Here is a 27,748-nt window from a genome sequence, read left to right on the forward strand (position 1 = left end):
TGCATACCTCTTAGCCCTTTTCCGTAATGTCCCTAGGCTGCCCTGTTTTTACACAGGTAAGCATGCATGCAAAACTGAAAATACATGAGTACTTTTGATGTTTATAAATAGCATATAAGTGAATTCAGGCTACTCGCGCGAGTATATGCTAATTTTCCGCATGTAACCCCATTGAAAATATACTCCTACATTTGTACCTGAGGCAGTGGAGGGTGATGTGACTTACTCAAGTCGACAAGAGATATCAGTGAGATTTGAACCCCGACTTTCCTGCCTACTGCTCTAACCACTAGGCTAAATATTAGAGATGTGCTTCGTGTTTAGGTATCGGGTCTGGCTTCGGTCGACCGATTCGTTTAAAAATTTAGTTTTTCGCGTGTGTGTTTTGGTTTTTTTTTACGAACGGAGTTAGTGCGCACTAACGGGGTTAGTGCGCTCACTGTTACCGTTAGTGCGCACTACCTAAAGTTAGTGCGCACTGCCAAAAATTGCAACTTTTAAGTAAAACGTATCAATTTTTAAGGAGTTCGTTAGCCAAATGTACGGTTCCCAGCTCCCACTGGTTCGCACCACCTGGAAAACAGGCAATGGGAATGTAGAACCAGTATTTTAAATCATCCGTAGTTAGTGCGCACTAACGGGGTTAGTGCGCTCAATGTTACCGTTAGTGCGCACTACCTAAAGTTAGTGCGCACTGCCAAAAATTGCAACTTTTAAGTAAAACGTATCAATTTTTAAGGAGTTCGTTAGCTAAATGTACGGTTCCCAGCTCCCACTGGTTCGCACCACCTGGAAAACAGGCAATGGGAATGTAGAACCAGTATTTTAAATCATCCGTAGTTAGTGCGCACTAACGGGGTTAGTGCGCTCAATGTTACCGTTAGTGCGCACTACCTAAAGTTAGTGCGCACTGCCAAAAATTGCAACTTTTAAGTAAAACGTATCAATTTTTAAGGAGTTCGTTAGCTAAATGTACGGTTCCCTGCTCCCACTGGTTCGCACCACCTGGAAAACAGGCAATGGGAATGTAGAACCAGTAATTTAAATCATCCGTAGGTAGTGCGCACTAGGGATGTGAATCGGATCCGATATCGGATCCGATTCTGGTTCCGATTCACATCTCTATAGATGTGAATCGGATCCAATATCGGATGTGAATCGGATCCGATATCGGATCCGATTCACATCTCTAGTGCGCACTACCGCTGGCTAGTGCGCACTAACGCGGATTAGTGCGCACTACCTTGAGCATGCTCTGTGAGGTCCCCGGAGGCCATTTTGCTTAAAATACACGCACTAATAATTATTTTCTTACTACGTGCAGTCTCTGACAGAGCTAGCTGAGTGAGCTGAGCACGCAGTGAGCTGAGCACTGAGCAGTGAGCAGCAGTAGTACAGAGTACACCAGTAATAATCAACAGACACAACGTTATCGTTGATTCATTCTTCATTACCACATTATATCATCAACTCTACCACTGTAAGTGTATAATATAATAAATATATAAGATTTTGTTTTAGTTTTTATACAGTATTACTTTACTAGTAGTTACTTAGTTGGTTAAGTTAAATAGTTAATGCACTTTTTTTCGGTGAAGTAGCATAAAATAATATAAAAATAATATTAAATGAAGTTACTTACATTAGGGGAAATTAAAAGTTTAACACACAAAAGTACTTCATTTAATTTTATGCTAATTTAGTGAAAAAAAAGTTTAACAGAGATTGTCAGTGTCAGACAGCTCCCTCTCTGCATGAGAGGCTGGCTGGCTTCACAGACAGGGGGGGGGGGGAGCTCAGCTGCCTGACCCTCACTCCTCCCCTCCCCCCATGTCCCTGCCACTGAACTGAATAGTGTACTGTCACTGTGAGGGTGAGGGCTGAGACAGGGAGGGAGGGAGCTGTCTCAGCCCTCACCCTCACAGTGACAGTACACTATTCAGTTCAGTGGCAGGGACATGGGGGGAGGGGAGGAGTGAGGGTCAGGCAGCTGAGCTTCCCCCCCCCCCCTGTCTGTGAAGCCAGCAAGCCTCTCACTACGTAATGCAGGCAGGGAGGGAGCTGTCTCAGCCCTCACTGTGAGGGTGAGGGCTGAGACAGCTCCCTCCCTGCCTGCATTACGTAGGGGGGGGGGAGCTCAGCTGCCTGACCCTCACTCCTCCCCTCCCCCCATGTCCCTGCCACTGAACTGAATAGTGTACTGTCACTGTGAGGGTGAGGGCTGAGACAGGGAGGGAGGGAGCTGTCTCAGCCCTCACCCTCACAGTGACAGTACACTATTCAGTTCAGTGGCAGGGACATGGGGGGAGGGGAGGAGTGAGGGTCAGGCAGCTGAGCTCCCCCCCCCCCTACGTAATGCAGGCAGGGAGGGAGCTGTCTCAGCCCTCACCCTCACAGTGAGGGCTGAGACAGCTCCCTCCCTGCCTGCATTACGTAGTGAGAGGCTTGCTGGCTTCACAGACAGGGGGGGGGGGGGAGCTCAGCTGCCTGACCTTCACTCCTCCCCTCCCCCCATGTCCCTGCCACTGAACTGAATAGTGTACTGTCACTGTGAGGGTGAGGGCTGAGACAGGGAGGGAGGGAGCTGTCTCAGCCCTCACCCTCACAGTGACAGTACACTATTCAGTTCAGTGGCAGGGACATGGGGGGAGGGGAGGAGTGAGGGTCAGGCAGCTGAGCTCCCCCCCCCCCTACGTAATGCAGGCAGGGAGGGAGCTGTCTCAGCCCTCACCCTCACAGTGAGGGCTGAGACAGCTCCCTCCCTGCCTGCATTACATAGTGAGAGGCTTGCTGGCTTCACAGACAGGGGGGGGGGGGGAGCTCAGCTGCCTGACCCTCACTCCTCCCCTCCCCCCATGTCCCTGCCACTGAACTGAATAGTGTACTGTCACTGTGAGGGTGAGGGCTGAGGGCTGGCTTCACAGACAGGGGGGAGCTGCCTAGCCCCTCCCTGCATTAGTGTGTGAGCTTCTGAACAAACAGCTGTCCTATAGCACATACTTTTTTTCATCTCCTTTTTTATTTTCTCATGGTAGGATGGAACGTGAAAGGGAGTCTGGTGGTGACAGGGGGAGGGAGTCTGACTCCTCCCCACCGTCCTCCTCCAAGGTGGCAGCAAGGTCCAGGAAGCCCCGCTTTACCCAGGCCGACGTGGACCTCCTAGCCCGGCTCATGCTCCTGGATGAGGGGAACCTTTACACCCCCCCAGGCAGCAGGCCTAACCTGCAAAGGGAGACTGCTGCCTGGGCCTCTCTCCAGGAGGAGTTTTGCCGGCGGGCCTCCTACCCTCGTGAGGTGGAAGACCTGAAAAAGAAAGGTGAAAATAATAATGTTGATCATAATATTCAATTATAAATTATGTATATTATTTTGTCATTGAAAATTAAATAGAGTATGATAGTAATACTAGCTACAGTAGCTACTAGTAGCATACATTGAGTTATATAATTATAATGTAATAATTAACTACTATAAGTAATAAAAGTTATAATGTTAAGTAAATATATTTTAAAAAAACAGAAATACTAGTAGCTAGCTACTAGCTAGCTAGCTACTAGTGTACCACCCTTACCCTATACTATACTAGTATTAATACTTAATAACTAGACTACAAAGGAAATAAAATTATCTGTGGTATATTATTGATATTTATATATTAATCGTTTTGAAATGGTGGTATTTGGGATTTTTTTGAAAGCCACATTGAAATATAAATAAAATAGTATTTATGTATAACTAACTTTTGTATGTTGCATAAAAAATAATCTAGTAGGTCAAGGCAAAACATGGGCATGTTGTAAAAATTAATCAATGTTATTCTTTTTCCTGTATATCCCTCTAATTTTCAGGTCGCCATCTGCGATTGCACGAGGGTAGGTGGCTCGAGGAGGTCCGCCGAACCGTGGCCCGTTCCGTGCCTGGTAAGTTGTTTTCAGAATACTACACAAGAACAACACACATTACACAAGTATTCAATTAATTGTAATGGAATTTGTGTTTTAAAATGTTTCTTTACTATAACAGTGAATGAATCATTGTGTCTGATCTCATTCTTGTTTTTAAAATTCTAACTGTTCTCTGAATTTGATTTGTCTTGTACAGAACCACACCCAGGCAGGGACGAGGCGGGGCTTCCTGGGCCTAGTGGGAGGCAGAGCTGTCACCAGAGGAGGACGGAGGCAGCAACCAGTAGTGGTCTAGGTAGGAAATAATATCTCTTGGCACGGCCAGTAAAGTAGTATATATTATCTGAGGCTGAAAAACAAAATCTTTTTTTTTTTATATCAATCAGTTTTAGTGGCTGGGGATTGGGAATGGGGGGGAAGTGTGTATTTATTTATTTGTATATATTAAATGACACTGAGTGGCTATGATAGTAAACTAAAGAATTGAAGGTGAAAAAAAGAAGAGGTTTGTAGTGTATCTCCTACCATCATATTCTGTGTAACCTGAGATTGACTATTATTTCTCCTTCCAATCCTTCAAATTATGTATTCTCTCTAATCTATGTTGATAGATTTGATATCCTCCACTCTCCCCCTCACTCCTTCTCCCCTGCAATGGACTCCTCATTTTTCTATAATCCTCAAGGTCAATAAACTAAATAAGGGGTAGATTATTTTATAAACTTGCTCGCACGCATCCAGTATTTGCTTTTTTATTTGTCATATCTGACTATGTGTAATGTATGTATAATGTATAGTTCTGTGTCTCATGTTGAATTATTATTTTTTTTTTAATTTCTTTACAGGCCAGATAAAGCTGCCAGCAGCCAGCGGCCCACCACTGCAACCAGCACCACCACCAGCGCCAGCGCCAGTGCCAGCACCAGCACCAGCACTGCCGTACTTCCTCCAGGATCTCCTCCAACCTGTAAGTGCTGCTGTGCACAATATTCAAAGTTGGAGGAGATCCTGCAGGAAGTACGGCAGTTCAAGGCGAAATATGATGCCGACTACATGATGTTGCAGCAGAAGGTCGAAGAGGTGCAGGCCAGTGTCTGCACTGTGGAGAGGAGGTTGTTAGCCCTGGAGGAGGCCCCTCAGGAGCAGAGGGAAATGGCTTCTCCTCCTCATGAGATGCCTCATGAGGAGGAGGTGCCAGTTCCCTCTGCTTCAGAGCAGGTTTCTCCAGTGGCGGCACCCTCCTCTCCACATGAGCCTGACCCTGCTGCAACATCATGAAGTCAAGGCATCATATTTCGCCTTGACCTGGGCTGCTGGGCTGGTTTTTTTTAATTTTAATTTATTTTTTTTGACAAAAATGTTTGTCTATTGTTAATGTCTAATAGTTAAATATATGTAAAAAAAAATAAATGTTTTAACATTGTGCAAAATGTTTGTTTGTTCTTTTTTATATATTATTTTATTAGTCATTTAACTAATAATAATTATTCAAAAATAATATAGTATGGTACTACTAAATTACAAAGAGCAGACATGTACGGATGTATGTCTATTATAATCCAACATATTTCATTGTTTTAGTAGTAACTAAGTTAGTCATACACTTCCATACAACATTCAGTCTGGCTGAATTAGCACAAGTTGTATACTTGTGAGCAGTAGCGCCAACGTCAAGGCTTCAACCGTGGCTACTGACCATTCACACATCTTTCAACCTGGCCAATACAATATTGTGCACTGTGTGCAGTGTGTGCAGCACTCAAGCTACTGCAATGACTCACACGTCAATGCCAAAAATTGCTCCATGACCAAGACAGCCATTTGAAGCAAAAACTTTAATGCTTGTGATACTAAAGTAGGAGTAAGGACTAGGAGAAAGCAGACTCATGAACAAAAATCCTTCAGAAATGTCCAACTTCTGGGTGCTCAGTTTTCTCTTTTTATTACACTCAAGGGTGTTTGTATATATTTGGTTAATCAATATATTGTTACAGTAGTGGATATAACAGTAACAGTTTATATCCAACTAGTAGCTAGTAGTAGTAGCTACTAGTTGGATATAAACTGGATATCCAAGTAGTAGCTAGTAGTAGTAGCTAGCTAGTAGCTAGCTACTACTAGTACAACCACTAGCTACTTAGTTAGAGTATCAACCTCTCTGTGCACTGTAAGTGCAATTTTATATTGTATTGGCCTGAAATTCTTTCATACTTCATTCACACAATCATGCTGTCGGAGATGGACGCTGAGGCAGAAGAACCCAGCGAGGACTTGCCTGCCTCAGAGGTGGACACTGGGGGAAAGGAGCCTGGGAGTGAGAAGCCTGTGTTGGAGACGCAGCAGGACAGAGTGTTCATGTCTTGTGACTCCCAGACTGGCTTCTCCTGTGGGCCACAAGAGGCAGCAGCGGCAGTGTTGTGGCCGCTGCTGCCTCTTGTGGCGGGCACCCCAGCAAGCGATGCGGGGAGCACAGCTGCATAGAGCCAAGCCTCTCTTCCACCCCTTGACCTTGGATCTCGGCCCTCGACAAGAGGCTCACTCCTCCCAGTCACAGGGAAAGTTCGGATACCCAAGCTGTGGAAAGTTCGTTTTGATAAAAACCAATTGCTCGACTAAGTCTGGAGACAAACGTGCACGGTGTGGACTCACTATGTTCCCTGTCATTGAAAATACTCTTCACTTTGCACACTTGTTGGCGGGCAGGAAAGAAAGTGCTGTGCTAGTATTGCAAGATCAGGCCACATTGAAGCTTTCTGTGCCCAATATCTCAAGGGATCTGAGTCCATGCTCTGAATTGGCTCAGACAGAAAACTCTTAACATGCAGTTCTGAAACATTCTCCTGCAGGTAGGACTCAGTAGTAGTAACTCTTCTGCCCAACAGCTGATGCGATTGCTTGTGACATGGCAGGCAGTTCATTAAATGTGGAATGACTCATATTTTGATGTGTTATGGAAGGGGTAGGGGAGCAGCTGATCATACTAGTACTTGAGCAGGATGGAGTTGGAGACTGAGAGGATAATACTAATTCTTTTTCATCGTTACCAGTGGAACAGACCCTGTTAGACATTATGTTTTCAACCATTTTAATCAACTTTTTTTTCCAATGTGTAAGAGCATTGTTCTTGAGAGCAATACTGCCTTTCACACGTGGGTCACACATCGTGGCTAACATATAGCAATCCCTTTGCATGAGAGGTTTCAATCTTTTTTCAACTTGCTCTTTTAAGCATTTAACAAGCATTAACACTTCCTTAGAGAAATCTGGATGATGCAGAAATTCCTGTAATACCTCCTCCAGATAGTTTATTACAGGGATGACACCACCCAAAGTGGCATTAGCTGAACTCAATGCATCAGTATATACTTTGAAAGGCTTGAGGACATGCACCATGTGTGCAATGTTTGTCCAGTCCTGACATCCAAGAGGATTTTCCAATCCAATTTCAGTTGCCATTGCCAAATCATGAAGAGGTGTCTGCTGTTCAGACAACCTCTCCAACATAAGATAGGTGGAATTCCATCTGGTAGGCACATCCTGAAGAAGGTTGTGCAAAGGTGCGCCAACTGCTATTTGCCTCTTTCTGAGTGCTTCCCACTTTTTACACTACGATTGAAATGCCCAGCTATTTTGCGACACTTTTCAATCAACCGCTTCAGGAGTGACTACTACAACTAGTAGTAGTACCACCTTCCTTGCCACTAAGCCCCAAAGCATCCCTCACTATCAGATGCAGGGTATGTGCAAAGCATCGGATGCCGCTGAATCTGCCCATCAGCCAGAGCCTTATAATATTGGAACCATTGTCAGTAATGAAAAATCCATTTAAGCATTCCATATCACTGCTTCTAAGGAGCCCATTCCATTTTTCCATCATCCCCTGAATTGCGTGTAAGATATTTTCTGAAGTATGTCTCTTGTCTAGCACTTGAGCATGCAGTAAAGCCCAATGGTATCCTGGCGAAACCTTTTTTGGAGCTGCTGCCACTGCCACTGCCAATGCTGCTAGTGCTTACAGGTATTAATGCCTCATCCAGCTGCCACCAATGTGCTGTTAGAGACAAATATGCATGCATTGCATTCATACTAGTCCAAACATCAGTGGTGAGATGGATGCTCCTCCCCTTTGCCCTTGCCATCATAATCTGCATTTCAGCACGACATTTTCTGTATAGGGAAGGAAGCACCTGACGGCTAAATGTACTTCTTGAAGGAAGTTTGTAGTAAGGGGCGAAATAATGGAGCATCCGCTTAAATCCCTCATTTTCTACAATCTGCAGTGGCTGATCATCCAAAGCAATCATTAGAGCAATATGTCGTGTACCCACTTTAGACATTGCCTGCTTCCTGCTCTGTGACATTGCAGAAGAACACCACCCCATCTGCTCCATGGTAGCTTGCCGCTGCTGCTGGGGATGAGGAAGAGGAGACTGCTGCTTCTGCAGATGCACACAATCTGTATCTTCTTTAGTACTACTACTTTCCTTCTGTGGCTGCTTCCCTGTTGCTTTACTTGAAGCCTGGGCAAGCACGGTGGGACCAGCTTCTTCTGCAAGCAACAGTGCTCTATGTTCTCTTTCAAGGTGATATTTCATGTTGCTGTTAGTAAGATGTCCAATAATTCTTCCACGGCTCACCATCTTTTTACAATGGATACATTGTCCAAATCTCTGGTCAGCCACAACATGATAATGATTCCAAATCTTTGATGTCCTTGTACTGTTCCTTACTCTAGGCTGGATACTTGTCATTTTCATACTAGTAGTAGAAATAGTAGTAGTAGTAGTAGTAGTTACACGTGGATGTTCAAATGGTGTAGGGGACAGGGTACCAGCAATACTGCTGGCACTGGCAGTAGTTGTTTGTTTTGCAATCTGACTAACATTGTCATTGCTTCTGTTCTCCTCCTCCTCCTTCTCCTCTGAATGTTTACTAGCCAAAAACTCCTGATCATCATCCTCCTCCTCCTCCTCCTCCTCCTCAATATCTGATTCTTCATCATCATCAAATATTTTCTGTATCACCATTCTTTCATCTAATCTTTTCACCTTTCCCTCAAATTCTGCTCGTTCCTTCCCTTGCAACAAGTTTCCTTGCACTTCTACATCCTCTTTCTTCTCAAAAAATCGCAGTTTTTTCCTAGGGACTGGCAGACAGCTCTTTCCAGTAGCACTATCACTAGCAACACGTTTTTTTCCAGAGGGTACTGGTAGGGGCATTATGATCCTGTGGTCAAAGAAATATATAATAAATATAGTACATTAAACAAGTTAATAAATTAGTTTGGTATTCATTTTTAAAACTTTATTGAGCTAATAGCATTAGCTAGCTAGCTATTGCTAAGGCTACCCCCAGACCACAGGACAAAGAAGGATATAGTGATTATTTTTTATTAGTCAGTGAGTGACACTGACAATTGATAATTTGATATAGTATACTTACTAATATATTATATTGCAATTTATACCATGCATTGGCCAGAGCATCAAACTGCAGCAGACTGAGACTGAACTAGGCTGCAATACTTCAGTTCACTCATTACATTAGCCTCCTGGCAGGACTGGCTAGGCTTTTCTGTTAATACTACATGCAAGCCAAGCATTGAGGTTAGAGAAGTCCTATTCTTATTTTTTCATATCCTTTTCAGGCCTATTCTGTTCTTTGGACTAAAATAACTTCTCCCTCCCACTTCAAGTCTTACCCACAAATCTCACACACAGGAGCAGAAGCCTTAAGCCAAGCACAAGAAACATAATATAGGATATTGGACAGACTATTGGCCAATTATAGGTTTAGTAGTAGAATTGATTTGATAGTAGTGACTCACTGGCTTTAATAGCTAGCCAATATAGCCAGTGACACTAGGCTAATAGCCAAGCTAGCTATTAGCCTAGTGTCACTGGCTATGGCTAGCTAGCTATAAACACTATTAGTGATAAATCTAGTAGATTACACATACATCTATATAATATTGATAAATATAATATTATATAATTTTATATATTTATAAATCTATTAAAACTCTACTGCTACAATGTTCAGAAAGCAGTCAAAGCACCTACCTTGTCCTTTATAAGCAAGCACTGCTGCTGGACTGGAGTGCTGGTGCCTGCCTATGCCTAGGCTAGGAATGCTGCGAACGAAGAGCTCACTCAAGAAACAGAAAAAAAGAGTAGAGCTCAGCTCAGCTCACTGGTTGTGGCTATTGGCTATTTTGGCTAGTGGTACTTGGCTGCTAGCAGTAGCTATATGCTACTGTGGCTAGTGGCAATGGCTACTGGCTGGCTGGCTGGCTGGCTAGTATCATAGGCTGATACTAGTATCAGCTAGCTAAGCCAGCTAGCAGCTACCCCTTATTAATAACAATAAAGGCTGTATAATATTAGCTATCAATCAACAGCTGCAGCTAGCTATAATGACTGATTGACTGATGTTTTCTCCTCAAACCCACAAAACAAAAGCAACACATAAGCAGAGCACCCCTTATTATATAGCTATTATAGCTACCTATTGACTAAAAGTAGGAGGGAAAATAAACCTATTAATTTAAGTGGCCAATTCAAAAATGATGCAAATGAATATTATGCATAATATATCAAACAAATTCTAGTCACATGATTGATGACCTAATCACAATATCCACAGACACACTACTACAGTAGGATTAGAACTTCAAGCTAAAAGCTAATAGCTCTATCCCCCATTCCCATTCCCCATCCCCCATATAAAACAATCTGTAAAAAACAGCACCTTGGCTGTTGGTAACCTTGGTAATGAATAAAAAACAAGAAGACACCCAATAGGAATACATATTCAACCTTCAATTTAAAAAAAAGTGTCAATTTAGTATCAATTTACGTTAGTGCGCACTAACATATATCACCGCGCACTGCCATGTACTGAGCGCGCACTAATAATCCGTTAGTGCGCAGTATGGTGAGGCGCCATGTACTGCGCACTACGTCCAGCGACTGCGCGCTAACGGATAGTCCATGCGCACTAACATCCGTTAGTGCGCAGTAATAAAAAACCGACTTTAACCCGAAAATTCGTGGAATTTTGATTCTTTTTCCCAACTTCCCCAACAATGACGATTTAGACAATGTCGTTGGCATTGACTAAATCGTGAAAAACGATTGCACATCTCTACTAAATATGCCTTATGTAACATTTATTTCACTTCTACCTTCTCTGCTCATGCTGTTATACCTTACCTCCCCTACACTCATGAGTTAATACTCCTTAGGTTCCTTCTAGAACTTTAAAAAGCCTGGAGCTTGCCTGAAACATCAAAGTTTCTGCAGGTGAAACCTCTTGAGGCAATCTATTTCCATTTCTGCTGGCCAAGGAATACCTGCGATCACCAGATAAAAACTTAAGAATCGACCTTAAGCAGAGTTTCATCCACAAAAATCAAAATTCATCTCAGCCTAGCTGGCCAAAATTTAGCGGGCTAGATTAAAGGCTGCCATTTGGGAGGGCAGGGTTGGCCCCCTAAATTTAGATAGCTAGCACCGACAATAAGCACTCGACAGCTAAATTGTTAGCCTAGCCCAGGAATGCTTCTGGGGTCACCCATTTTGTGAGTGGCTAAATGTTCCCATCTAGTGAATTTAGGGAGACACGAAAGTTAGCCGCTCAGGAGGGAGAAATCTTTAACAGCAGAGGTTTAAGCCAGCTGACTCCTGCTGTTTTTGCATTCATTTTCAAAGGAATAAGATGTGCATATTTGTACCTTGAAAACCGTACCAGGGAAAAGAATCTACAGAGATTTGCACCTGCTTTTTCTGTGGATACGTTTTCCAACCAAACCTACATGCATAAGTCTGAAAATCCCAACCCATGCATATAATTTTAGCCTCTAAATTAAATCCAACTCATGAACACCCCCACTACAATGGGGGTAAAAGTGTGTGCTTTATGGAACGTTGTGCATAATTTTACCCACATACAGGGTGGGTCATTTTCAGCCAAAAAGAGGATCCAGACAGGTGATTTACATATGTAATATGCTTTCTACTTGTGGAAATTCCTTTTGAAAATTGCCCTCAGCATTTCGAGTCTGTAGTATCAGTTAAGAACATAATGTAAGGCCCTTGGGGTCTCTTCCTAAATTAATACCAAAATCCATTCTCTAAATCAGGGGTCCCCAAATTACAGCCTGTGGGCCAGATCCAGACCACGAATTATATCTGTCTAACCCACCAAACTTTCCTTGCCCATGGTCAGATCAGCCTGAAGCAAGGTTTCCTTTTCTTTTTTTTTGGCTCACATGTGGCAGAGATGGCAGCATGGAGAATGCGGCAGTGCCAGCGAGGTTCCCAACCCCCACCTGCAAAAGAGGAAGATGTGAGAAGCGAGGGGGGGGGGGGAGGAGCAGAGTGAGAAGAAGGGAAGGGTGAGATGGGGGGGGTGAGAGGAAAATAGAGAAAAAGGGAGAGGGAAGCAGAGAGGAAACAAGAGGGTATGGGGGGAGTGTGAGCGAGAAAGAGGGCACCACACACACAAACACAGAACCCTGCCACTCACCCCCTTCCCCAGAGGGCAGATGCTGAGGAATTGGGGCAAGTGCAGGTCGTAGTTTTCACAGGGGGGCCAACTTGCTAGAAATATGGTTTTAACACTTTATTCCCATGATTTCTGTAACTCTGGGGCATTCCCGAACCATATGAAAATAAGTTAAGAGTGAGGATGTTGCGAAGCTTATTACATATGCTACGACTCAACACTGAGTCAGTGCGCCTCCTGGGGCTACTGTCATAATGCTCATGACAAGCCACACAATGGGATTATCGTTCCCAGTGCGCTGTGGAAATAAGAAAGAAGCAACCAGCAGGAGCTGTAGAAACCTATTCCTTTCCCCCAGCTATTATTGGTGGAAGAAGTACATATATATATATACAGCATATATACGTTGCTGTCTGTCTCTGGCTCAGAGCAGCACTGAAGGCAGGGAAGAGCAGATCAGATTATGAAAGGAGGACAGAGCAGATTATGGAAGAAGAACAGGGCAGATTATGGAGAGGAATGAGTTAATAGGAGCACCAAAGAAAGGGGGGGGGAAAAAAATAACAAGTGATATTCAGGCAAACTGAGCAGTGATTGCAGAGCTTAGCCAAGGACAAGAGAGAAAGGCGCTCGCTTGCTGGTAGGTACAGGGGGACAGAGGGATGTATGAACAGAGTAACCAAGAGAGAGAGAGAGACACACACACACAAGGACCTGCTCAGAGACTCAGAGACATATAGAGTAAGGAAGAAATACACTTACACACACTGCAGAAAGAAAGAAAGAAAGAGAAGCAAAGTAAGACTGAAAGACAGACTGACCATCCCTGAGAGAGCAGGGGGAGTGAGACAGACACTTTGAGAGAGATACACAGGAAGAAGAGGTGTGTGTGTGTGTGTTCGTACTGTGATGGGGGATTGTTTTTCCTCTACCTGACTGCCACAGATTCGAGGACCTGGCCTGGAACACCCCGGACTTCTTGTGTCTTCTTCTCACCACTGCTTCTGAAGGCTTGCCATGGACAGGGCTCCTCTCCTGGGAACATTCGGAACAGGCTATGGCCCCAGAAGCTGCAGTGCGAACCACTGTAAGTACCAGCTTTAACACAGCCCTGGAATTCGGGGCAGTCTGCTCTGCACGCTGAAGCAGAACTTGTGTCGGCGCGGGTTGGGGATCGGTTTGCATCTGCTGCATTGCACAGGAACCAAACTTGTGTGTGTGTGTGGCTGGCGGAGTGTGTGGCGTGTTTGCAGCAGAGCAACATAGCTCTGTGGCATGTGTGTCTTCAGCAGAGGAATTCCAGGTATATTTTTGTGGCTGCACTCATTTCTGCGTGGGTTTGTATATGCATCGGTATGTTTGTCCTCATTCTGCCTGTCCCCTGCATACATGCCTGTGTGTGCCTGTCAGTGACTTTGTTTGTGTTGCTATGTGTGGATGTGTGCTGTATTGCAGTGAAGGGGAAATTGGGTATTTTAGCATGCACATGTGTGCTCATACAGTTGCGTGTGTTTCTGTGAATGTGTTGTGTTTGGGGGAGGATCCTACTTGTAGCTGAGTACAGTATGTTGTATGTACATGTTTTAAGCACATGAAGAGTATGTCCTATTGTACAGTGAGGGGAAATGGTTATAGCTGTTTCTTTTATGATGTATTTCTACACAGATATGCGTGTTGTGTGTTTAGTTGGGATGGAGCATTTGTGATCAACTTTGAACACTAGCAGTGTAAATGTTTCTTTTTACAGGTCATGGCATGTGTGTGCTGTTTGTGATGGGAAAAGTCCATGATGTCATGCTTGCATGTGCATAACATGGAGATCAGATTTTGCGTGTGTGTGTGTATCAGTTTGCATGTTTTAATAAGGAAAATGAGTATGCAGTGACTGACCTCTACCTCTAGCAAAGACAATCTTTTATCCCCAGGGGCTTTCCTACCTCCCCACTAGAAAAAATGCCTGTAGTAAAATGACTCTGTTATCCACCTCTCCTCTCTGCCCCATCTAGGAACCTTGAGCAGCAGAATTAGGGAGACAGTGAAACACAAACAGGCCGATACAGTAAAGCATACTCAGCTGAGCGCACTGTTTAACTCGCGGTTGGATGCGCGTATCGGACACGGGTCCACTAACCCTTATGGAATAAGGGGTTTAGCATGTCCAAAACATGTGTTCAAACTCCCCCGAAACTAATAGCACTCATCACATGCAAATGCACATTGATGAGGCTATCAGTCATTCGCCCTGATACAGAAAAAAAAAATGTGCGGCCAATCTGCACATTTTACACTCAGAAATTAACGCCTGCCCAAGAGCAGGCGTAAATTTCTAAGCAGCCCGAAAAAGTGTACAGAAAAGCAGAAAACACTGCTTTTCTGTACATCTTCCCACTTAATATCGCGGTGATATTACGTCGGAGGAACCAAAAGGTTTAAAACAAAATAAAAAAATAAAATAAAAAAAAGTGTGCCAACAGGTCAGATTAGTACAATGCACACTCAATTTTACCAGCGTCCATTTTCCAAACCCGCTGACAGCCATCTCTCCTGGGCTTCCGCTGCTAAGAAGGTGCTAGGGGTGTGCTATTATCCCTAGCACCTCCTTTTTAGCGTGACCCCTCATTTAAATATGGTATCGCGCACCCAGGAGAGGTGGCTGGGCCCGCGTTAGGAAAGCAGGCGCTCAACACTGAGCGCCCGTTTTCCGCGCGAGTTTACTAAAAGCCTGAGAGCTGTGCTGGCTCACCCCCACTCCCTTTGTAAACTTTATGCCACATACAGTGCGGCCTTCTAAATACAAGTAGAACGTGTGAGACATTCTAGATAGCCTCAGTGCAACCCCTGCCCTAATGCATTTATTTTTGGAAAGGTGCCATATTTGCTCACCTACTGTGCCCACTCCCCCCAAACATATACACCCAAATCATGCACCAACTCTGAAGAGTGGAAAAGCCTGAGGTTCCCCCTAAGGGTTTCTCTCCACTTTAAAAGAATTGTGCGTGGTGGCAAGTAGGTGCGTAGGTGGCCGCACGTGGTTTTGCCATATTTTATACCCTGCGCGTATCACATATGCTTACCCCACAACATATGCATGTATGTAGGCCAAGGCACAAATACAGGCAATGCACTGAAACCACATATTTCAATGCACTGAACACACGACTTTCACCCATCTATTTTTAAAGTATAGGCACGTATATTTACATGCGAAAATAAAGTATGACTTACTTGCGTGAGTCAGAATCTACGCGCATAAGTTGTTGCATTTTAAATCCCCAGTTTAAGCAATTAGTCCAGTTTGCCCAGTTTATCTCCAGGTCACCGAGACCCTCCTGGTTCTTCAGCCTGAACACCCCCCCCCCCCCCCCCCCAGTACACCCAGACCTCCCGCCCAGTCAGTGCTGCACAATAAACACTTTTATTAGCACTTAATTAGTAGGTGTAAAAATATGCAAGGATGTTGGAAAATGTACAGGTGAGTGTCTTTTAAAATACCAACTTACACAAGTAACTGTTAGCCACGCCCAGGAACACCCCTAGACCGCCCCCCTTTTTTTTTTTTACACGTGTGCATGTGTGTACGAAAGTGAAAATCCGTGCATATCTGTGATTTTTATAAGATACGGAATATGCGAGTAGAGGCTACTTGCGTGCATATATGATAATTTTTACATGCATAACGTTTGGGAAAATTCACCTTGAAGTTTGGAAGAGCTGCATATATTGATGATATCTTACTGACTTATCCATTTCAAAAATAGAAGAGGGGAGACACACACACACACACTTTTCTTATGAGAAACTTCCCCCTCCTATGCCCTTCTCCCAAAATCGCTCGCCAATTTTGAAAAATGCAAAAAATCAGAAATGAATTGGGGGCCTGCGCTGCAGACTGGAGGGTCCTCACCTGTCCACAGACACAATTCCCAAGCTGAAGATGCCTCCAAAGGACCTACAGAGTTTGATGCATCTAGGAGTAGTGGCTCCAAAGCTATTAGGGGGATATACACACACATAAAAACACAAAATAACACACGCTGATATTTTACTCTCTAATAAGCCACTGGTTTTATGGAACTAAGACTAAATCTTGCTCCAAAAACAATCTAACCAAGGTTCATCAACGAGATACTGACATTCTCTCCTCTCTGAGGGCATGCCAACAGAACTGTCAAGCTAACAAATTCTTTTAGTTCAGCTTCTAAAAATGGGAGAGAGTTTCTAATGAGGTCTGGGACTCAGTGGGCGGCCCAGCATGCCATCCACTCCCCCACCATCCCCAGCTCAGCTACAAAGTAAGAGTTTTCATTCGCAGCATAGGTGAACGGTTTTAATGCTCACACACACAACTCTGCTGGTGCACCTCAACCCCGATCTGGCTGCAGCACCCCCTGCTGTTTTAGTATTGGGACTTCCTGTCCCATCCCGTTCCCCCCCCCACCACCACCACCACTGGGCTTGATGGACCCTTGGTCTGACCCAGTATGGCATGTTCTTACTGGAATCCCGCACCTCCTCCTACCCCACAGCTTTGCCAGGGTCCCCCAGTTGTGACCTGCAGCAGCTCCTGCTATGCCAGCACAGGTCAGCACACACGTGCCAATGCATCTGAGTACTGACCTGCAGCTCGCCCTGCTATTCCAGCACTGGGAACCAGTAGTGATGTTCTGCCAGGGCACCAATCTTTTTGAACTTGCTTTCTTTTCCCCATTGCAGTTGGCGTGGAAGGAGGAGGCAGCCACTGACCCCATTCAGTATAGTTTTTTTTTTGTTTGTTTAATTACTACTACTGGGGCCCACAAACAGCTGTGCCAATGGCCCTCAATCCTGACCTGCAGCACCACCTGCTATTCAAGAACTAGGGCCTCATACGTAGCTCCTGAAGCACTTCCTGCTATTCCAGCACTGAGATGCCTCCCTCCCCTACGCCCGTCCCCCAGCTCTGCCAGTGCACCTCATCTATAACCTGCACCAAGGATTCCTTCCACTGATCTAAAGCATCTTTTCTAGCTGAAAGATTCGGATAGCCCTATTATTCTCTCCCATTGCTTCTTTTTATCTCAATTTATTGCTTCCATTTGTCTTATATCCTCCCAATCAGGTTAGAATTAGCTTTATGGAATGTATTCATCTTCTGGTCAGTATCATAATCCCAATAGTATCAGCAGCCTGAGCTGTCCTTAGTAACTACAGATCTGTAGCATAGCCCTCACTGCAAGTGCTACCCTAAGGAATGGGAGGGTGCAGCAAAGAGTTTGGCACAGTCCAGACAAGTGGCGTACCTAAAGTATGCCCCACCCGGGGCAGATACTACCTTTGGCACCCCCCTACTCTCTGCAGCAACCCCCAGTTCATTCCCTCTATCTCGTCTCACTAGTAAAATCATACTATTGAGAGCATTTCCAATGAGCTGATGACCAGAATAACATCCAATAATTAAGAACTCATACAAAATTTTAAAATTTTTCTAAACAGCAATAAAATATTTCAAAATGGCAGACACATCAGACACCCAATAATTAAAACTAATGAGGATGGAAAAATTCCCCACTCTCCATACCTGAAATCTTTTGATTTCCAGTCACCCTGAGCTTGTCTTGGATTAGTGGGGCAGCACAAAATTTCTTCACACACACACAACGCAGGCAGAATCCCAATGACACACACACACACACACACACACAAAACTTGGGGGGGGGGGGGGGGGGGGAGAGGTAGAATGCTCATGGAGGGAGTAGAGAAGCCCTATATATAGAAAACCTCCCATACCAAAACAGCATTGAATCCTACCTTTGAAAAGGCAACACTGCAAATACTACACCGGGCCCTAAAACACCAATACACCTCCTGTTAGGAAAACAAAACAAGCTAGGCTGCTATAGATCTCTACATAGAAACTACATGCTAGCAGAATACCTCACCTCTGTCACACATGCAGAACACACACAGACCCTCATCAGATACACAATAAAAAGACCACAAAGTATAAATAAAAATATGCAGACAAAAACGGAACTGGAGACCGCTACAAGCCAGAATCTGTATGCAGAGCAATAATGGAAAAATAGAATTGCCGTGCCACATAAAACAAACAATAAAATCACTCCCATACATTCTCTCTCCCTCTCTCACACACACACACACACACACATGCACACTCTTTCATAAATGCTCTTACTTTCTCATACACATACACTCTTGCTCTTTTACACATACTCTCACACATAACTCACATGCTCTTTTTCATACATGGTCTCGCGATCTCATGCTACCCACACTCTCCCTCTCACATGTCTTCTCTCTTACATCCTCTATTACTCACACACACACTTTCTGACTCACACATGGTCTGTCCTTCTCTTCTTTGACTATTGACAGAAGCCCTGAGGGCCTGTTCCACTCTTTGGCTGCTAGTGGGGATAGGCTACATACACCAGGATTGACCTTAGAGGGATGGGAGGGCCCAAGGTGAATCAGTTAGAAAGGGGCCTCCTACCCATGACTGAAGGGCAAGAGGGGTTCCCTTCCTCAAGACTGAGATTCTACTCTGCACTCCCCCAAAAGCCTCCATGATGCCTTTCCCCTTCTTCCAAAATACCTCATGCAGCCTCCCCCCCATGACCCCCTCAAGTAATCTCTCCACAATCTATGCCCCCCCCCCCAAAAAAAAAAGACCCCCAAAGCTCTTTCCCTTCCAACCAAGATTCTATCAACAAGCACTCGCCCCTCCTCCCAGGCACCAAGACCACAGCAAGTTCTTCCTCCTCTCTCCCTAACCCTCCCAGGCACCTTGCACGCAAATAAATGGCACCGCTCCTTCCTCTGTGCCGGCAGACGCACGCTGATGGCGCTTCCCTCTGATGTAAAGCAGATGCTGCTAGGGGCTATTGGATTTCTTCCTGCAGCGCAAGGAGGTGTCTGCTGGGGAACCGCCAAAGCGTGGATTACACCGCAGTCGCCCCAGTTTACCACTCCTCCGCATCAGTGTTCCCCCTTAAGGATTAAGTTGCCGTGTGAAAAAAACTTTAGCTCGTGAGCAAAAACTTTTGGTTTCATTACCCTGTGAGCCCTACTTTCTTTGAAGCAATTTTATGCTCACAGCAACTCAGTTCTTAGAGGAAACATTGGTAACAGCACGCACACAAACTTTCTCACATACAACACACACTAATACACTTGCGTATTCATACTCCCTCACGCATACATTCTCATTCTTACACACACCCACCCACTCTCATGCCTCTCATTCACTCCCCAGACTCTCACGCACACTCACTCAGTTCTCCTCCTCTTCCACACACACACATTCATCTCAGTAACTATATATATACCGAGAACCTCGGTATATATAAAAAAATATAGAACCTCGGTATATATAAATAAAAAATAAATAAAGTAACTGCAAACCCTTCGAGAACACAAATCCCTGCAAAACAAAAAAATAAAGACACTTGGAACCTTGCCATGCTGTACCATACCCGCACTATCGCAGGTTTCAAACAGCATCAGCCTTATCTATGACACGGCAGCAATGCAAATATTATACCATGCCCTAGATCTAGTTCTGTTAACCACCTACTAGGATTAACAGAACAAGCCGTACTGCTACAAAGCCCTACAGAAAAACTGCACCTCAGTTACACTGACAGACTCTTACCTAATACTGAATAAAGGACTACAAATTAGAAACAGAAACAGGCAGACAGAAATAAAATGGAAAGCCTGAAAGAACAAAATACAAAAACTTAATGCACATTCCCAAAGATAACATATTCATTTGTTGTCTGATCATATTTTTCTAATCTGTTGGTCCCAGCCTTTTTTTTTTTCACGTTCCGTTTCTTGGTCTTTTCTCACTTCCTTTGTTTTCTTTATGTTTCTTCTCTTTCTACCTGTCTTCTTCCCTTCCTCCCTCAAATACACACTCAAGCTCTCATTCTTACACACTGGCTCTCTCTTTCACATACTGTCTCACCCACACACGATTCTCACTTTCACATGCTCTCTCGCTCACGCTCATGCGCGCGCACACACACACTCTCACTCTCACTTGCTCTCTCATACAAAAATACTTGCTCTCACACACATGCTGTCTCTCACACATAAAAAACACACAGAGGCTCTCACATGCTGTCTCTCCATCTCTCACAACATACAGGCTCATTCCCACACACACTCTCTGAACTCACTCTCACACATACATACACTCTACAGGGCCTCAGCTTCTGGGTCTCCTCTTCGAGGGTCACTGCGGCGGCCCTGATCTTCTCAGGTTACCGAGAATGGGATCCGCAGTGGTGCTGCTACCAGGCCTCCTCTTCTCGGGCCACTGTGAGATGGGATCTGCGGCGGCCCTACCACAGACACTGCTCTTCTTCTGCACGCAGGCCGACGCTCCTCCTCCTTCCTGCCCGCGCAGCTCCAGCAATGTTTTTCTTCTTGGGCCACATCGGCAGGAAGGAGAAGGAATGCCTGGAAGTTTGGGGGGGGGGGGGGGGACTCTTGTTTTCTTCGGCCCATGGTGGGATGAGCTCCATAGGATGCCTCTGTATCGCTCCATGGTGAGACTACACCTTGAATACAGTGTACAATTCTGGTCACCGCATCTCAAAAAAGATATAATTGTGATGGAGAAGATACAGAGAAGGGCAACCAAAATGATAAAGGGAATGGAACAGCTCCCCTATGAGGAAAGGCTGAAGAGGTTAGGACTTTTCAGCTTGGAGAAGAGACGGCTGAGGGGGGATATGATAGAGATGTTTAAAATAATGACAGGTCTAGAACGGGTTAATGTGATTTGGTTATTTACTCTTTCGGATAATAGAAAGACTAGGGGGCGCTCCTTGAAATTAGCATGTGGCACATTTAAGACTAATCAGAGAAAGTTATTTTTCACTCAACGCACAATTAAACTCTGGAATTGGTTGCCAGGAGATGTGATTAGTGCAGTTAGTGTAGCTGGGTTTAAAAAAGGATTGGATAAGTTCTTGGTGGAGAAGTCCATTACCTGCTATCAATCAAGTTGACTTAGAAAATAGCCACCGCTATTAATTGCATCAGTAGCAAGGGATTTTCTTGGTGTTTGGGTACTTGCCAGGTTCTTATGGCCTGGATTGGCCACTGTTGGAAACAGGATGCTGGGCTTGATGGACCCTTGGTCTGACCCAGCATGGCATGTTCTTATGATCTTCCTGTGCGGGGAATAAAAGGTTAGAGAGAACAGTGTTTCACATCCTTCCCCTCCCCAAGATGATCCCGGTCTGTGCTGGCAGTTTCTTGTTTTTGGTCCCTGGAATAAGAGTTTCATCAGTGACCCCCCCTCCCTCCCCTCATAGTATGGCACTGGTCCAAACATACCACTGTGGCTTATCATGGGAGACAGGCCAGGCCGAGCCGCAGCCTGCTGCGGGGAAACTGAAGGACTGAGTCCGTGTGCTATGGGCTCCCATAGATTAGTTCTAAGGTGGGCTTGGACATGACCAGCTGCACGCTCTGATGCTACCATCCGTCTTATGTAGGACTTGGAGCCCATAATGCTTTGGGTTCACAGGCATTAGTGTGGCGCACGGAGAGGGAGCAGGCAGAGAGAGGGGCGGGGAGCCTTGATATTGGCAGATCAGGCCCAAGCCTGCAACCACAGGGCGATGGAAGGGTCCCATCAGCTCACGCTGTGGGCTCCCCCTCCTGGCAGGGCCAGGGCTGGGGAACTGCTGGAAAGATTAGCAGGGTGGCGCCACACCTTCCTGCTGCAGGTGATGTGCTTGGTCCTCCACCAGCTGGGTCTTTAGCAGAGAAATGTTAGCACAGGCAGGCAACACTGCAAATAACCGGGGTGAGGGCAGAGAGGAGGCAGCCAGCGGAGTGGGTGATGGAGCAGTGAGACGTGGCCCAACCTTTGCAGCCTCTTTTGATTTTGCTCCCCAGTTACGACTACTTCAGTTGTAGTTACCACATGATTCCATGTCACCCAGGATAAAGTGATCCAGTCCTGGTTTTACCCCATTGCATGCAATGGAGATGCAGCCCTGCTTTTTTTTTTTTTTTTTAAGGAAATCAGAATTACGTACCTTTCATATGCAACGGGGCCAACCCAGGACTACATCCGTTTGTCCTGGATGACATGGAGTCATCTGATATCCCTGCTTATGAGTTCCATACTGACCACCATCAGCAGAAAAGTCCTGCCCCATATACTGCAGCTTGATGACTTCCACACCCACTACCAACCCTATCATATGTATGCAACTATGAATTTATGTAATTGAACTAGCAAACAATGATCAGACACCAAATCAAAGGGGTTTTAGCTCTTGGCCAGAACAGCAGCTTTCTTAGATCTCTGTGCTGTCGCCTGGTTGTGCTGCCTCTTATTTTATGGCTTCTCTCTCATTGTGATTTCCTTCTCTTTCCCCGTGCAAGGAGACTCTTGTGATCTGCTGAGGAGATGACAGCAAGCTGGAATACCTCAGAGAGCCAGGATGTAAAACCAGGGGGCATCATTGTGCCAGTGGTCTTCTCCCTCATTTTCCTTCTGGGGACGGTGGGCAATGGTCTGGTGCTGGCTGTGCTGCTGCGCAACGGTCAGATGAAGTACAACACCACCAACCTCTTCATCCTCAATCTGGGCGTGGCCGACTTGTGCTTCATTGTCTTCTGCGTGCCCTTCCAGGCCACCATTTACACGCTGGACGGCTGGCTCTTCGGGGCCTTCATGTGCAAGGCTGTGCATTTCTTCATCTACCTCACCATGTATGCCAGCAGCTTCACCTTGGCAACTGTGTCGGTGGACAGGTGAGGACCCTCCAAGCCTGCGGCACAGGCCCCCAGTCTATTTGTTCTTTCTATGTTTAGGAGCAAAATGCATGTTTCCATCTTCTGATGCTTCTGCCGTTTCTTTCCTTTGTGACCCCCTTCCCTGATACACACACACACACACCCACACACACACAACCCTACCTATCACATAATAATGATGAATTTCATACTGCTGCCCACGTTTCCATGAACCTAACCCTTGTACGTAGTCCTAAATCCTTAAGAATCTGATGGGTACCTTTAATGGTAGATAGTAGATATTACAACAAATGCCGGATTGGGATGTACAACAGCCTTCCATCTGATCTCAGGGGGTGGTAGAAGATCCAGTGAGGCCATATGGACATTACAGGTATAACAAGATGCGGGGTGTGGGGATAGGTGGAGTTATGGCATGAGCAGTACTTACGTGTAGAGAAACATTAGAGACAGCGAGTCTGTTCTCTGACCCAGCAGAAAGAGATTCATATTACCAAGAGGGCTCTGCTGTATCCACAATACATTAAATAATAACTTCAAAACCTATGCAGTTTATGGGATCTTGGATCCCACTGGATTTTCCTCCCTACAGGGAGGGTGCTTGACTTTTGCAGGGGGAAGGAGATTGGCATGAGGAAGCTGGAGAGAGTGTAGCGGGCCCTCAAGGTACAGCAGACGTGCCCAGGAGCGGGGAAGAAAGAGCGCAGGTTTTCGGTTCTGTCCTACACCTGTGCTACAGCAGCACCACACTGCTAACACAGACTGACTTTCCCATCCCTGACATGAAGCTGGCTTCAAGGTCCTGCAGTCTAGATAAAGCTGAGGTAGGTTTGGTAATTCCTTCTGTTTATGTGGTGCTCTCTTGATTCCTGAGGGGAGAAAGTGTGTCGTTCTGCTGGCCCCATAACCTTCACAAGTGGATTGTGCCACTATGGTGCGTATCAGTTCCTCTGCCACTGGTAGTCACTTCTAGTCCTCAAGGGCTGCAAACGGATCGGGGCTTCAGGATATGCCTAATGAATATGCATGAGATAGATTTGCACACAGTTGAGGCAGCGCGCATGTGGATCGATCTTAGGCATTTTCATTAGGGATATTCAGAAAGCCTGACCCGTTTGCAGGCCTTTGAGAACTGGAAGTGGAACGCCACTGCTGTAAGCCCTTCTTCCCCTCTGTGCTTTTTATTTTTTTCACTGTCACAAGAGCCCGGGGACCTGCACTTAGCCGAGAAGGCAGGATTAGGAGGGAAAGAAGGCAGTATGTAGAATGGTCTGCAGAAATAAGTGCTGTGAATTCAGTCAGCCAAAGGCTGGACATGTTTCTTTAGGGTGGGCAGAGTATGAAATACAAACACAGTCTAGGCTGGGTCACGGTAACATACCTAGGTGGAATAGGGTGGTTGGAGATTGAATACCCAACAGCTTCTGGGACATGGGATTTTTCTAACCTCAATTTCTCAATGGCTCTGCAAACTAATCATCATGAAATGTAGCACGAGTTGGTTCTCAGCTTGTAACTAATATATTTTACCCATGGGGGTTCATGGAAATGGGACTATGATCTTCTTTCTCTGCTAATTTGTTACTGTCTTGTTTCTGTTTATAGTTAAGTTTGCTAGTTTCTGATAATGCAAAGGCAACCCATCCACAAAAAAAACCCTTCACTCGTCATCACCAGCGGAGTTTTGTTTCTTCTGTATGAATAAGAAGAGAGACAGGACACGGCCAGGATTCCCTCAGCTAGTTTGGTTCTGTATTATCCAAAGCTCACCTGCTGGGTCTTGGAAGTTGAGAAGGAGTCATGGCTTGAAAGCCATGAAGGGCACAGACTCATCAGCTACTAGGTTTGATTTTACAGAAGGATCATGGAAGATGGCTTAGCCACAGGTCCCACAGTCGTGGATGCAGATTGTAAGAAATCCATTGAAAACCTCTAATCTGCTATTTCCTTGGTAGCACATCTCTGACGGGATAGGTTTCTAGTCTGCCAAATCGAAAGAGGTGTAAAAATGATGAACAGGAGTACATCTCTGTGGGAGCGAGCCAACTGCCCCTCAAGCCAGGCCCAATGTTGGTTGGTTTTTGTGTGTGTGTGTGTGTGTGTGTGTGTGTGTGTGCGCGCAACATGACAAAAAAAGGTCATAAGTCGAACATTTCCAGATATTCATTCATTTACGTAGTCCAGAAATGTTGTTTATAATTGAATCTCACCTATAGCAGAACTGCTAGGTGATCCAATTTCTGGCAAGTGATTTTTGGCCATTCTTGGGATGTTATGTTAAATCCCAACATACTGTGGGAGTTGTAGTTATGTTTCATCCATTAGAAGTCTGCACTACAAGTCCCAAAATGCAACAGAAGGAAGGGATAAAAAAAACAAACCAAAATAAGACTACAGTTTTCCTCCTCATACCAGGCAGCTCTATCACAGTGTACTTTACTGCCAGTGAGATAATGAATCTAAAGTCATGCTAACCTTGCTCCCTTCTCTTGTTTTTCAATGCTGACCCTGAAGCAGTCAAAAAGAGGAATTGGAGTTGGAGAGATTTAATTTCCCCATCAGTAGCTGAGTTGCTAGCATTTAGCAATAGTGAATCTCCATTCTCCTCTTGGTTGTCAGGCAAAGTATGTTTACTTATGGGGTTCTGTGAAATGTAAAGTAGTTACATAAGATAAGAACAGAACCAGTGCCATACTGGGTCAGACCAAAGGTCCATCAAGCCCAGTATCCTGTCTCCAACAGTGGCCAGTCTGGGTCACAAGTACCCGGCCACAGGCCCCGAATTTAGGAATAGGCAACATAGGCAACTGCCTCCAGCACCAAATTTTGATTGGCACCAGAATGTTTCTGCAGCTCCAAGGCTTCCGGGCCTGCCTCCAAGCTGGTGGTGCTCCAATCTGGCAGCAGCAACAACTTTGAAAGGGAAATTCAGTATGGAGTCACCAACCGTCCATCACACGCTCAAGGTGGTATGGCAGCCCCACACCCTATATGGGTTTCCACAATAGCAGGAGGCTCATGTGGGAGGAGAGGGCAGGGCACTGCAATCAGCCTTGGGGGGCCTGACAGGCAGCTGGAGGCCCCGCACTGAATTTCTTATTTGAAGTTGTTGTAGCGGCTGCCAGATCGGAGCACTGCAGCTCTAGGTAACATGCGGCTCAGAGGTAAGGAAGAGGACCAGAGAGGAGAAAAAAAATGAACTGTGACAATCTGGGGTCCCTCACCCCCTCCACAAATCCCTGTACTTGGGCTGGCCTCAGGGGCTTGGAGAGGGGTATGGGAGTCGGCCCCTCTTACCCACACCTTCTGATTAATGCAGGGGGAAATCCCTCTCCACTGTGTAGCTGCCTATGGGCACTTAAATGTAAATCCAGCCTTGACTGGCAGATCCCAAACAGCAGATCCAGTCCTGGTTGCTCTCTCCCAGGGATAAGCAGTGGCTTTCCTATGTCTGCCTGCCTAATAATTCTATGTGGGCTTTCCTTCCAGGAACTTGTCCTAACCCCTTTTAAACTCAGCTAGGCTAAATGCCTTCTCCACATCCTCCAGCAACAAATTCCACAGCTTTATTGTACACTAAGTGAAAATAACTTCTTCCGATTGGTTTTAAATGTGCTACCTACTAGTTTCATGGCATATCCCTTGGTCTTAGTACTATCTGAAACAGTAAATAATTGCTCTACTCCACTCATGATTTAATAAACCTCAATCATATTCTCTCTGTTATCGCTTCTCCAAGCTTAACAGCCCTAACCGTTCCATCCCCTTTATCTTTTTTTTTTTTTTTTTTTTACTCTTTTCTGGTTTCTTTTTCTGTTTAGGGATTCCTTTTGGGGAGGTTATTGGTTTTTTTAGTTCAGACTCCCCAAAATGAAAAAACGAAATGAACTGAAATGTTTTGGGCTGCACATCCCTATTACATTCAGGTATACTAGGTATTTCCTGTGCCCAGAGGGCACAGGAAATACCTGTGCACCCTCCGTGCACCCTCCGACTTAATATCATGGCGATATTAAGTCGGAGGTCCCAAAAGTTAAAAAAAGTTAAAAATAATAATTAAAAAAAAAATTAAAAATCAGCCCGCGGCTTGAAAACTGGACACTCAATTTTGCCGGCGTCTGGTTTCCGAACCCGTAGCTGTCAGCAGGCTCAAGAACCGACACTGGCAAAATTGAGCGTCAGCTGTCAAACTCGCTGATAGCCGCCGCTCCTGTCAGAAAAGAGGGGCTAGGGAAGCGCTAGTGTCCCTAGCGCCTCTTTTTACCGCGGACCCTAATTTAAATATTTTGTTTTATGTGTCGCGCGCACAGAACACTGGCCTGTGAGCATGCCGGGACAGCGGGCGCTCGCCCACTCTCCCGCAAACTTTACTCTATCGGCCTGTAAGGGAATATTTTACTTAGCTACTTTAGGGCTTTACCATGTGGTAAACAGTGTATACCTTGCAAAAAAAAATGCCTTTTTGCGATGATAATGTGCTGTATTTCAAATGCGTTATCTCCCCATCTCAAAACCTGGTGCAACGCAGGTAGTATAATAAGCTG

The 27,748-nt window shown here is 45.2% G+C and overlaps 1 protein-coding gene across 3 annotated transcripts in view; it reads left to right on the plus strand.

Annotated features, from left to right (window-relative positions):
* Window positions 1-12,671: 12,671 nt before the first annotated feature.
* GALR3 (galanin receptor 3) overlaps window positions 12,672-27,748 on the plus strand; it is a 35,029-nt gene continuing 19,952 nt past the window's right edge. The window contains exons 1-3 of one of the 3 annotated variants that reach the window (XM_029590124.1): window positions 12,672-12,789; window positions 13,359-13,500; window positions 22,830-23,201. In XM_029590124.1, the coding sequence (XP_029445984.1) occupies window positions 22,855-23,201 (347 nt within the window). In that variant the 5' untranslated portion in view covers window positions 12,672-12,789; window positions 13,359-13,500; window positions 22,830-22,854. Of the gene's footprint in view, window positions 12,790-12,912; window positions 13,054-13,100; window positions 13,155-13,358; window positions 13,501-22,829; window positions 23,202-27,748 lie in introns of those variants that run through there. The other 2 variants (XM_029590122.1, XM_029590123.1) reach the window with 2 other exon arrangements.

This window comes from Rhinatrema bivittatum, chromosome 2 (genome assembly GCF_901001135.1).
Source record: "Rhinatrema bivittatum chromosome 2, aRhiBiv1.1, whole genome shotgun sequence".
NCBI lineage: Eukaryota > Metazoa > Chordata > Amphibia > Gymnophiona > Rhinatrematidae > Rhinatrema > Rhinatrema bivittatum.